At 41.1% G+C, this 10,767-nt stretch overlaps 1 protein-coding gene across 1 annotated transcript in view; it reads left to right on the top strand.

Moving 5' to 3' along the window:
* LOC118339762 (collagen alpha-1(XXVIII) chain-like) overlaps window positions 1–10,767 on the top strand; it is a 32,125-nt gene that overhangs the window by 10,255 nt on the left and 11,103 nt on the right. The window contains 12 exon segments of the mRNA XM_035677479.1: window positions 550–618; window positions 4,562–4,630; window positions 5,510–5,578; window positions 7,294–7,362; window positions 7,517–7,585; window positions 7,675–7,746; window positions 7,822–7,890; window positions 8,029–8,100; window positions 8,228–8,296; window positions 9,475–9,543; window positions 10,035–10,103; window positions 10,493–10,561. Of these exon segments, the coding sequence (XP_035533372.1) occupies window positions 550–618; window positions 4,562–4,630; window positions 5,510–5,578; window positions 7,294–7,362; window positions 7,517–7,585; window positions 7,675–7,746; window positions 7,822–7,890; window positions 8,029–8,100; window positions 8,228–8,296; window positions 9,475–9,543; window positions 10,035–10,103; window positions 10,493–10,561 (834 nt within the window).

Raw genomic sequence — 10,767 nt, 5'->3', positions numbered from 1 at the left:
TACAAGTTTGAAGTAGTGGCCGAATTTCCATCTCTCAAATGATGATGTTTCCATTCTGTCGCCTCTACTCTCCTTCCTCGTCTTCTTCGTCTTTTGTGCATCTTCTGCTCCTGCTCGAGTCACGTCCACACTATGGTCACGTCTACATGTCACGTGACGTGACGTGAGTGAGGTGAAACCATAAGGTCAAACGAGCGTTGCGTCAGCACGCATAGGGACGTTTGATTTGTGTTTTCGGTGCTCCCAAAGAAGGGAAGTAGCAAGATCATTTTTGATTCATAACTGTAATGTGATTACTGGCGTTATCAACAGTAATGCGTTACATTACTGCGTTACAGACAAACGTAATCTGATTACAGTAATGCGTTACTTTTAGTTTTCTTTTTAACTTTGTAACGCGTTACACCAACACTGGTCCTCACATACCAAGTATCGTCGTTATCACATCCACAGGCACCTGCCCTGACTAGTTGAGGTTGCTAAGCTACGATCGAACAATTAATGTTACTGTTCATCCACTGGTCATTTGCATTGTTTTATTTTCCTCAGGGGCCTCAAGGGCCTCAGGGAGGCCAAGGAGAAAGAGGACTTATAGGAGAAGGTCTGCCTGGTCCAAAGGTGAGTTAGTGTTATTTAATGTCTCTCTTGGGGGCTCCATGGTGAGCCTTTGGGGTTTTTCCTGGGAGGATCACACGGTAACACATCACAGAGGTGCCATAAATTCACAAACAGTGCAGTGCAGTATGGCTCCCATTACCTCATCGTATGATCCGGTCTATTGATCGTCCCCGCTAGAGGACACAAGAACATGCCGGCACAGAGTGGAAGATGCAGAGATAATACAGGAAAATAGCCAAGACACCTCAACACATGATAGAGTAAGTGACGCAGTGAGACAAAGGAACGAGTGAGTCTGTTCCTGCGTCTGTCTCTTCTCAGGCTAACACACACATATTGTCCCTCTTCCACATGTGGATACACACACACACACACACACACACACATACACACAGGTGCACACAGAATCCAAAGATTAGACTTCATCTGTTTTTTATACCTTTTAAAAGGTGCCCTTTATATTTTTTTCTGGGAATGTGGGTTATCTTAGTGAGCTGAGGTGCTTACAACTGCAATTCCACCATTACACATGTCAGATATATTGAGGCCAAGATAAAGACATTCAGCATTTCACCACTAGAATCTGTAGTGCAGAGGAGATTTAAAGGGGGAACCTTCGTTAGTAGAAACGTGTCATAAGACATGTACTAAAATGTGTAAAAATGAAATCTAATTAATTAAATCACTTAATATGTTATCTGTCACCTGTAATTTTATCACAGAAAAACACAGTCTTAGTGTAAAATAAATGAACAAATGTCAGACAGACACCTGTATGTGCTGCCATGTTATAGGCACTGAATCTGAACTGAGTTTGATGACTTCATCAATATCCTTTATGTGCCATATCCTTTCACTATAAGCAGTAGGTTTCTTCATTTCAATTATTCACATATGGATAACATAACAGAACTAAAATGCGGATCATGTCCGATACCAAAATAACATAATACACGGTATGTGACTGAGGCTTTAGGTATAGGCCATGATCACCATAGTCCGTCCATGTTAGACTCATAACCTCATTATTTCTAATGCTCTGGTAATGAAATGTTAATTTTAATGCAGTTGTGTAAAATCAACCCTATCCCAGCATTTATACCCATCGGAGCTCCTTTAATGCGTTTTAATTTTTGAAGAGAAATATCTACCAGCTTTAATTTAATACTTCGATATTTTTAAACATCTGCCCCAAAGCCACACCAGCTCTCACCACTTATGAACTCGATGTCACTGTAATTGCACGGCCTCACTGCTTTGTAAAATGTGAGGGCTTCCTTTCAAATTGTAGACCAAATCCTTTGGTTGTTTTGATAATTGCAGACAGTTAAATTAAGTGTGATTAAGTCAGTAGTATGTCTTTAGGTAATGACAAATGTAATCACTTTTTGGCTTCGTTACAACACCAACAGTGTGGCTTTACATCACAACTACAATCCAGGTGAATATCATACTTTTTCCACTTCCCCCGGACCTTCGTCTGATTTATTATTTGTCGACTTTCCTCCAAGATGGTAACAGCTAGTTTCCATCCCAGAATAGGAGGTATATCTCCCGACGTTAGAGATTGGCCTCAGGGGGTGCTCGTTTTTTTCCTCAACAGGAGGTTTGACCGCGGACTCACAGATGGCGTTCTTGTTCTTAAGAAGTGTTCTTCACATGACGTGTCTTGACAAGCTCCAGATTCACAGGAGCTCAGCAGCAATATTACCCTTTTTCCACATCATTAGCACCTCGGCTTGTGTGCCAACATGAGAGATCACAGAGTTATGAAAATAAATGTATACTTTTTGAAGATTACAGGCAAATACAGCATTACTATGCTAATCAATGTATGTCTGTGTCTGTCACTGTGTCTCTGTTGTCCTTGGATGACCTTGGAAGACAGGGGAATTGTCTCAAGGGAAATAAGACTTCTCTGCAGATTCGTACTGCCAAACATCACGCCGCACTCTTTTCATTGTACTTACTGTCAACTCGGATTACTGGTCTAATCCCTCACTATTTCCATTCCTGCCTTTTCTGTTTTTGAATACGTATAGATCCTCTCCAGACACATCTTAAGAGATGTAACATAGTCTGCTTTGAATCATTATTTTTGTTCAGTATGTTTTTTCCTCATAAGTGGGGTCAATAACTCCGAACTACTCAGATGCTGTTAAAAGCGCACCTAATGTCTAATGTGCAAATTTAGAGATGGCTCAGGCTTTGGGTCCCTCCCTCCACCTCTATTGGTCCAATAATACACAGTGAGCAGTTAGCATAGTAGGTTAGGAAATAAAACACACTGTTGCTAGAAGCCAAGCTGAGTCTAACCATGTACATACTGCGACTGTCATATAAAACTTTTATTGAACTGGCTGGAAAACATCCCTATCATCTCAACAGGCATAAAAATATCATGGTATCTGGAACAGTAAACTGAGCTCATTCTAACAAAGTAAGCGTGGCGTCTCCACTGAACAGAATTTTTATCCTTTGACAACTTTGGACACAAACTGTGCTCAAGAGATTTATTCACATTACAGCTCAAAGGAGTAACATCAGAAAGCTATGACCATCAAAGTTCATTGTATTTTCATGTGAGCCCAATATTATCGACTGATTTTAGCTTATCATAAACTGAAAAACCTCAACAACTAACTAGAATCTTCCACATTAACAATCTTGACATTCGTGGTGTGAAGAGGATAAATCCCAATGACTTTGGTGATGCTCTGACCTTTGTCTATCAACACCAGCAGGTCAATAATGTTCCCTTATACACTGAAATATCTCAACATATACTGGATGGATTGCCATGAAATTTTGCACAGACATTCATGGTCCTCAGAAATTGAACCCTGATGACTTTGGTGTTCCCCTGACTTTTCAGTTCATATCTGTGGTTTTAAATATGTTGCAGCAGCTTTTTGATGGATTGCCGTGAAATTTCCTTCAGACATTAACTCCTAAAAATCATAACTTTGGTGATCCCTTAACTTTTCCTTTAGTGGCATCAGAAGTTCAATGTTTTGATTTATCCAATACTTTAGTTTATGACCAAATACCTTCAGAACTAGTGGCATTAGTCATTAACCTCAGCTGTACTTTGTGTTTGCATGCTTTTATCCAGAACTTAGATCGCAAGAACTTGGCAAACATTATACCTGCTAAACATCAGCATGTTAGCATTAATTATTAGTCATTCTGAGCATGTGAGCATGTTGACATTATCGTTTCCTCAGTACAGCTTGACTCTTCTCCTGTTTAGTAATCTGGAGGTCTTACATTTCCACATTGCCTTTATGGATACATTTTGATGTATAAAGCCATTTATGAAGTCACAAATCACTTGCTAAGATTAATATTTCTCGGAGGTACAGAGAAGCTCTTCCCCTGCAGGTGAGGAATGTTAAAACTGTCCTCTGTTGACAAACTGTAGGTACTTTACATCAGTTTGTATAGTAAATGTCCAAGGGAAGGTAACCAACAGAAGGAAACATTTCGGGTCGAAGGGGTCTTGGAATAACTCACAGTGACTTTGAAGGGCATTGTGTTGGTTTCTGTGGCAACAATGTGCAGTAACAATTTACTCTCACTTCACTGCCACAACTGTCTAACAATAAAATGTCTCTGTCTGGATATTGCCTCTGTAAACAGTGCTGTCCATCACCTTAAGCCCAATCTTGACATGTATACATTAACATAAACAGGAATTAAAAGGGAATGTTTTTACCCAAACCCCAATCACAAAGCCCACATTTGGCTTCTATCATCTGTTTGTACTGGGTGATTTATGTGGATATGAGTTTATGTGAGAGTCGTGAAAATAAGATTTTCCGTTTGTCCGACTTGTTGTTCTTCCCATTATCCTACATATGCTCTTGCATTGTCATGTTTTCATATATTACCTGCTATTTCAAGAAACAAAATGCAATAACTCCTCTGTCTGTCTTCACAGGGAGAGCGAGGCTTGGAGGGGCCACGGGGGCCCAGAGGACAGCCGGGTGCTGGAATCAAAGGAGACAAGGTAGAGCACAGACAGGCTGTAAATAAGTCTCCTGGCTCAAATGCCTTTACACAGGCATAAAGATAAAGCCAGAGTCTTGTTGCGAAGAAGGCCAAGAGTTGGCAGAGCCACCGATGAATGCATTCAGCATGGTGGTATATAGGAGGTCACCATCTACACGCGATGAATCAAGGTTCAAACTAGTGTAGGAGGAGTGCAGCTTCACAGTTTTGGCCTGATGAATGTGGGAAAGCTAGCTCTGCACTGGTACAGTCATACAATTACATAAAGGTATTCTCTCTACCTTTCAGGATGTGTTTGCAGGTCCCTGCAGCCATCTGGCAATTTTTTAGCTCACAGACACTGATGGGATGACTAGGAAGACTTTGAGTTGATTTAAAATGTGTTTTAAAGTTACATAATTCATCTTGTGTTACTGCAATATGACGTTAACGTTTAGAAATGAATGAAACTGCTTCCACATAGGTCTTCAAAACCATAAAGATTTTTACGCAGGAGTCCTTAGCAGTGATTGTACTGACAGCTTTACTGTAGCCTTGTGGTAAAGTTCATCATAGATAATTGTAGTGTTTTCATGTAGTAATGACAAACCAGGGCCTACAGGGTTTTCTGTGCGTTAACATAGTCCATTCATGTTTTTCATGTTACAGATGAAAAGACACAAGATGTGTATTTAACTGCATGAATGTACTCATGCAATGTAATTCACAGTACATATCCATTACTGAGCCAAAACGAAATGCACGGGATCTCAGTGAAGAATCTTTTACAGTTGGGTGCTTTCAACATGCAATAAATCATGAAGTGCACTGTGTGATGCACTGTAATGCTATCAACACTTTTATCATCATTAACCTCCATTCTTATCTGTACCTGTAGGGGGATTTTGGCCCTCCAGGTCTTCCAGGGCCCCTCGGTCTCCCAGGAGTTGGCATACAGGGCGAGAAGGCAAGTATTTGATAAAATGACTCAGACTGTCATACTATTACAGTTTTACATGTTATTCCTTATGGTAAATTCCATAACAGTGTTTCTGACTGTACAAGAATGATTGGGTTAGGTAGGGGGGCTAAACCTTACACATAGCAAGACCCTCCTTTTTGATAATATATAATATAATATAACAGTGTTAAATGGCTACAACTACATTAATGGATACTAAACAAAGCAAAGCATGAAGATGGTGTACTCCGCCTTAAGCCTTAATATCTAAATGGAACAATAAGATATGGTGAAATTGGAAAATGTCAATTTGTTATGGCAACCAAAACACAACCTCTGACCACTGCTTTGGTCCAGACATGTAATCACTTGGGTGACCCCTTAACATTTCATCTGGAGCCATCAGCAGGTCTAAATTGTAATCTGTGCAATACTTTGGTTTATGACCAAATACCTGCAAAACCAATGACATTCCCATTAGCATCAACTGTGCTTTGTATTAAGTGCTTGTTAGGTAATGTTAACATGTTCCACCTAAAATGGTGACCACAGTAAGTATTATATCTAATAAATATCAGCATGTTAGCATGCTGACGTCGAATTGCTATATCTCAGTACAGCCTTAAAGAGCTGCAGAATCTTGTTGAAAAAAGAGGTTATTGTTGCTATTTAATGAATGAACTGTGAAGAGACACCAGCTATGTGGACTTGAGCACCATAATGTTTTTAGCTTCACCCCTGGGCTCCAGATAACACAAAAAAGATTAATTAGATAGGATGATGTAGCCCCTGTATAAGGTCAGTCTGACTGATTGTCTGTCATAATTAAAGCAACATGTTGCATAAGTTGCAAACTGTTCATGTTTTGGAGCAACAGCTGGAGACTCAGAGGAGACTGTTTCCTGCTGACAGCTGAGCCAAAGATCACTTCCCTGATATCCAAACACAAGTTAATTACTGTCGGAATATGGTTATAGTCCACTGCTCACTGACATGCTGAAGAGACGGAAACAGGTGTGTGTGCCTCTCACACTGCACTACAAGTAAGCCCTATTAATGCACAGATGATTTTGTTTAAAGCACAAGGTGATGTGTTTGAGCCAAACTTTAAATGCCAGTTACAGTTCAGCTGACTGTGAAAGAACGAATGATAAAGTGTTTGTGTCTGCAATTTTTTTTTATTTCACTTCATTTATTCAGTAAATAGAACAAAAGGCAGGTGAATCTCAATCGAGAAGTGAATCTGTTTCCCTGTGTTCAGGTTTACAGTATTAATCATCAGTCCAAAAACACAAGGAAATGACTCAAACTAGAGTGTACAGGCTGTGGCATTACTACCACGTTGGCAAACTGAACAATCTGGAGGATAGAGCCGGAGTTTTACACTGCAGGAGCTTGATGATTGGATGAGTCGCGAGAGTGAAGACGTATCTGCCAGAGCAAATTAAACATCATAAGCTCGGCAGATTCGTCTAGTTCCCAGGCTAGAGTGCCTCGATGTGTGAAGAGTGATGTGTGTATAAAGCCTATTGTGGTTTGGGAGGAAGCTATTTGAAGTATGATTAATCTCCTCAAGTGATGTCAGTTGAGTTGTTGGGTGTGAAGACTACATGTTTGAAAACAATCTGGAGGTGTCCAGTGAGAAATGAGTGAGATTACCAGATTTATTACACAGGTATTGTGTTAAGTAATTGTATTACTGCATCTGTTTATCCTTGCAGGGCATGGAAGGACCAAGGGGGCCACCAGGGAGCAGGGGCCCACAAGGAGAGGGCATGCCTGGTTCCAAGGTTTGTTCATACACTCTCAATGCCATCAAGGCCAACAGTTTTAGTTTTAATTCTATAAAGGTCTCAGTCATCAAAGCTACACTCCTTCGCAAAACGTTAGCAACATTGTATAGTCAGAGAATAAGTTGAAGTCATGTTGTCTTGTCTCATGCAGGGAGACCAAGGTTTGCCGGGTGAGGTTGGCGCCCCAGGAGAGAGAGGGGCTGGAGACCCTGGAGCTAAGGTGAGTCAAAACTTACATCAGCAGTAACCATCTATGTTCTTTAATTTTCCAATCCATAAACTGAAACAGATCCATGAATCTGTCCCCAGGGTGAGCCAGGATCGACAGGACTGTCTGGTTTGCCCGGCCTGCCAGGGGAGGACGGGGCTCCTGGACAGAAGGTAGTTTGACTGACCACCTACTGTATCTACATGTGTCTGTTTGCGCTAATATAAAAAGTGTGTTTGTGTCTTTAGGGTGAGCCAGGAGCTATAGGTCTCAGGGGAACAGAGGGGGCACCTGGAATTGGCACCCAGGGTGAAAAGGTAAAAACATTGACATGACATTTCATACTCTTTTTTTTTGCATGTCTTGCTAAAACTTTAGCAAGTGCTGACTTGAGACAAAATCACTAAAGTCACAGCTAACAGATTAGTAACTGTATTCTCAATGTGATCCTTAAGGGCGACCAAGGCCAAAGAGGAATAAGGGGCTTGACTGGTCCACCTGGAATTGCTGGACCCTCAGGACCAAAGGTGAGGCGCAATTAAGCCATTATTAGCTGTTAAATAATGAAATATTTTTTTAATTGAGTCCTGGATTTGGAAGTGTGTGAATGGTGAAGTTAAAGATTTTAACTCTGCTTGCTTTCATCTTCATCAGGGAGAACCAGGGGCACAAGGCAGGCTGGGCATGCCTGGCCCACCAGGCCGTTTTGTCGAAGGTCCCAAGGTAACTATTCCTACTCTAGTGACTTCAGAAAACTGTGCATTATGTGTATCTTTTAAGTCTAGTAAATGTGTTGAATGCGTTTACCTCCTAAAACATTCACTGTCTTTGCGGTTGCACTTCGAGACTTATTTGCGGGTTATTGCCACCACTGTCAGCCACTATCAGTGGAATAGTGTGAAACAGGCAGCAGGAGTTATGTGTTTCCTTGTGTGAGTGCACGATATAAAACGTACCATAATGTAAAAACACTGCATTTCAAGTAGAAGTCTTGCATTCAAAATGTACGACTCAACAAGCATCAGAGAGCAAGAGCAGCAGCGGCCACACTAAAGACAGACAAAAAGCAGTGGAGAGAGAAATATAACCATGTCACTACGTTTTTATAGAGTCCCGACTTCACACTCTGCGTGTTGCCCAAAGGTAGACGTCAAGAATCGTACTGAGCACAGGAAAATAATGCATGCAGAGGGCAGGATCTCTGCATATATAGACACCGCCACATGCTTCTAGTAAGTCATAAGCATGTGTAAATCAATCGTGACATCAGCCATTGGTTTGTGCCATTTTTAAGGCCTCAAGTTTGGCATTATGTCCATCACTATGACGGTTTTTCGGAGCCAGTGGCAATGACGTATTGCGGGTTGAGCTGCGCTCATTGGCTGCACATAGTTTTGAGTCATCCATAGCAGCAAACGGTGGATACACACTCTTGTATTACAGAAAAACGGTATGCTAAAATATGTTTCTAAAAAGATTAAACTAGAAATAGGCAACGCAATAAGAGAATCTTGTTTCATATTTGATAGTTTGACAGTTTGATCTCAGTTTTGTGAGTTGCACTGGACGGACTCACTGTCAATCAAAAGGTAGCTACACCCGAAAGCATACCTTGCTTTATCTTCTATTTTACTCGAAATTGAACCATAATTTACTAAATGAACATCATGCTGTATGGAAGAAGACTGGAGATCAGAGATTGAGACCATAAACTCATTAGAAAACTGTTTATGGAGCCAATAAATCAAATGAGAAGTAGGGTAATTTCCCCATAAGAGTCCATACTATCTGACTTTTTATTTGCAGCTGCCCCCAGAAAGAATGCATGTTCAGGATGTATGATATATGTCGTGACTGTGTTATGACAATATAGAGCTAATTAGTGCTGACATGTGTTCTAGGGTGATATTGGCCCAAGTGGTCCTCCTGGTCCAATTGGGGAGACTGGCTACGGACTTCCTGGTCCAAAGGTAACACTCACTAAACCTTTGTTCTAAAACACAACGTGTTTAACTCTTGTCTGACTCATGTCTTGGATGTCTGCCAGCCGACACACATTTGAAGTCAGATTTTGCAAGCAGGTTGTCACAGCTGAACAGCCCAATGAAAGTAATGAGAGGCAGATCTTGAGGATGTCAACCATGAGGACCGTTTCCCAGCATCCAGCAAGATCAGAGAAGATGTCGAAAAATTTCAGAGGATACACAAATCTGCATATCTGTCCTTGCTCCAACATTTGTTCAAACTCCTAGTTCATAAAATGCTACAACATGTTGTATAGTTTTAACCTTGCCTTGTCTTGATGTGTTGCACAGTACAGAAGCACGCAGAGGAGCAGAAAGCACATGTGTCCATTTACATCCACATTCCAATACAGTTTCCTTTGAACATCCTTCTGTAAATCACGTTGTGTCCTTTGCGTGAATGAATTATTGACTTTTAACGTAATTGTCGATTGCAGGGTGACCGCGGAGATCGAGGCTCTGCAGGTCCATTCGGTCCCAAAGGAGACGGCTATCCCGGCCCCACGGTGAGGATCTGATTTAGATACTGACATGCCCATCTGTCCGTTCATAAATCTGTATATTCATACACATTACATTAAGTCATCGATCCGTCAGTCTTTTGTCTTCCTTATTCTACACATCAGTTCCAGCCATATATCCATCAATGAGACATTTATTACGAAACGTTACAATAGGTCTGGTCCTTATTTATCTCCTGGATATATTTTCCTAAATTAAGACCATAGCTAGGGAGACATCATATGGGAATTGGGCAAAAACCGATGAAAGGAATAACATTTTCTAGTAGTTTCCTGGATCTCCACCAGTTTTCTAACAAAATGTCAAACTATTCTTTCATTAATTTCACTATCTCTAATAGTGTAATTGTACCTCCATGTCCTGTGTTGTTTAGGGTCCTCCTGGTCTGCCTGGACTTCCAGGCGAACCCGGCCTTGAGGGAGTTGGCGTCCCTGGACCTAAGGTGAGAACTTGGATCTGTTAGACAAACCTGTGTGCTTTATAAGATTACTTGTTTCCAATTAACACCAACTAAATAATTTTCTTATAGTTTATAGCATTAGAAATATAATACCAGGGCGCCTGGTTAGCTCAGTGGGTAGAGCTGGCGACCCATGTACCGAGGCTGAGTGCTCCAGCGGCCCAGGGTTCGAATCCGACCTGCGGCCC

Source organism: Morone saxatilis, unplaced genomic scaffold (assembly GCF_004916995.1).
Source record: "Morone saxatilis isolate NCDOM2014 unplaced genomic scaffold, NCSU_SB_2.0 Contig6, whole genome shotgun sequence".
Lineage (NCBI taxonomy): Eukaryota > Metazoa > Chordata > Actinopteri > Moronidae > Morone > Morone saxatilis.
Note: the sequence above shows the minus strand (reverse complement) of the source record. Positions and strands in the feature narration are given on the sequence as shown.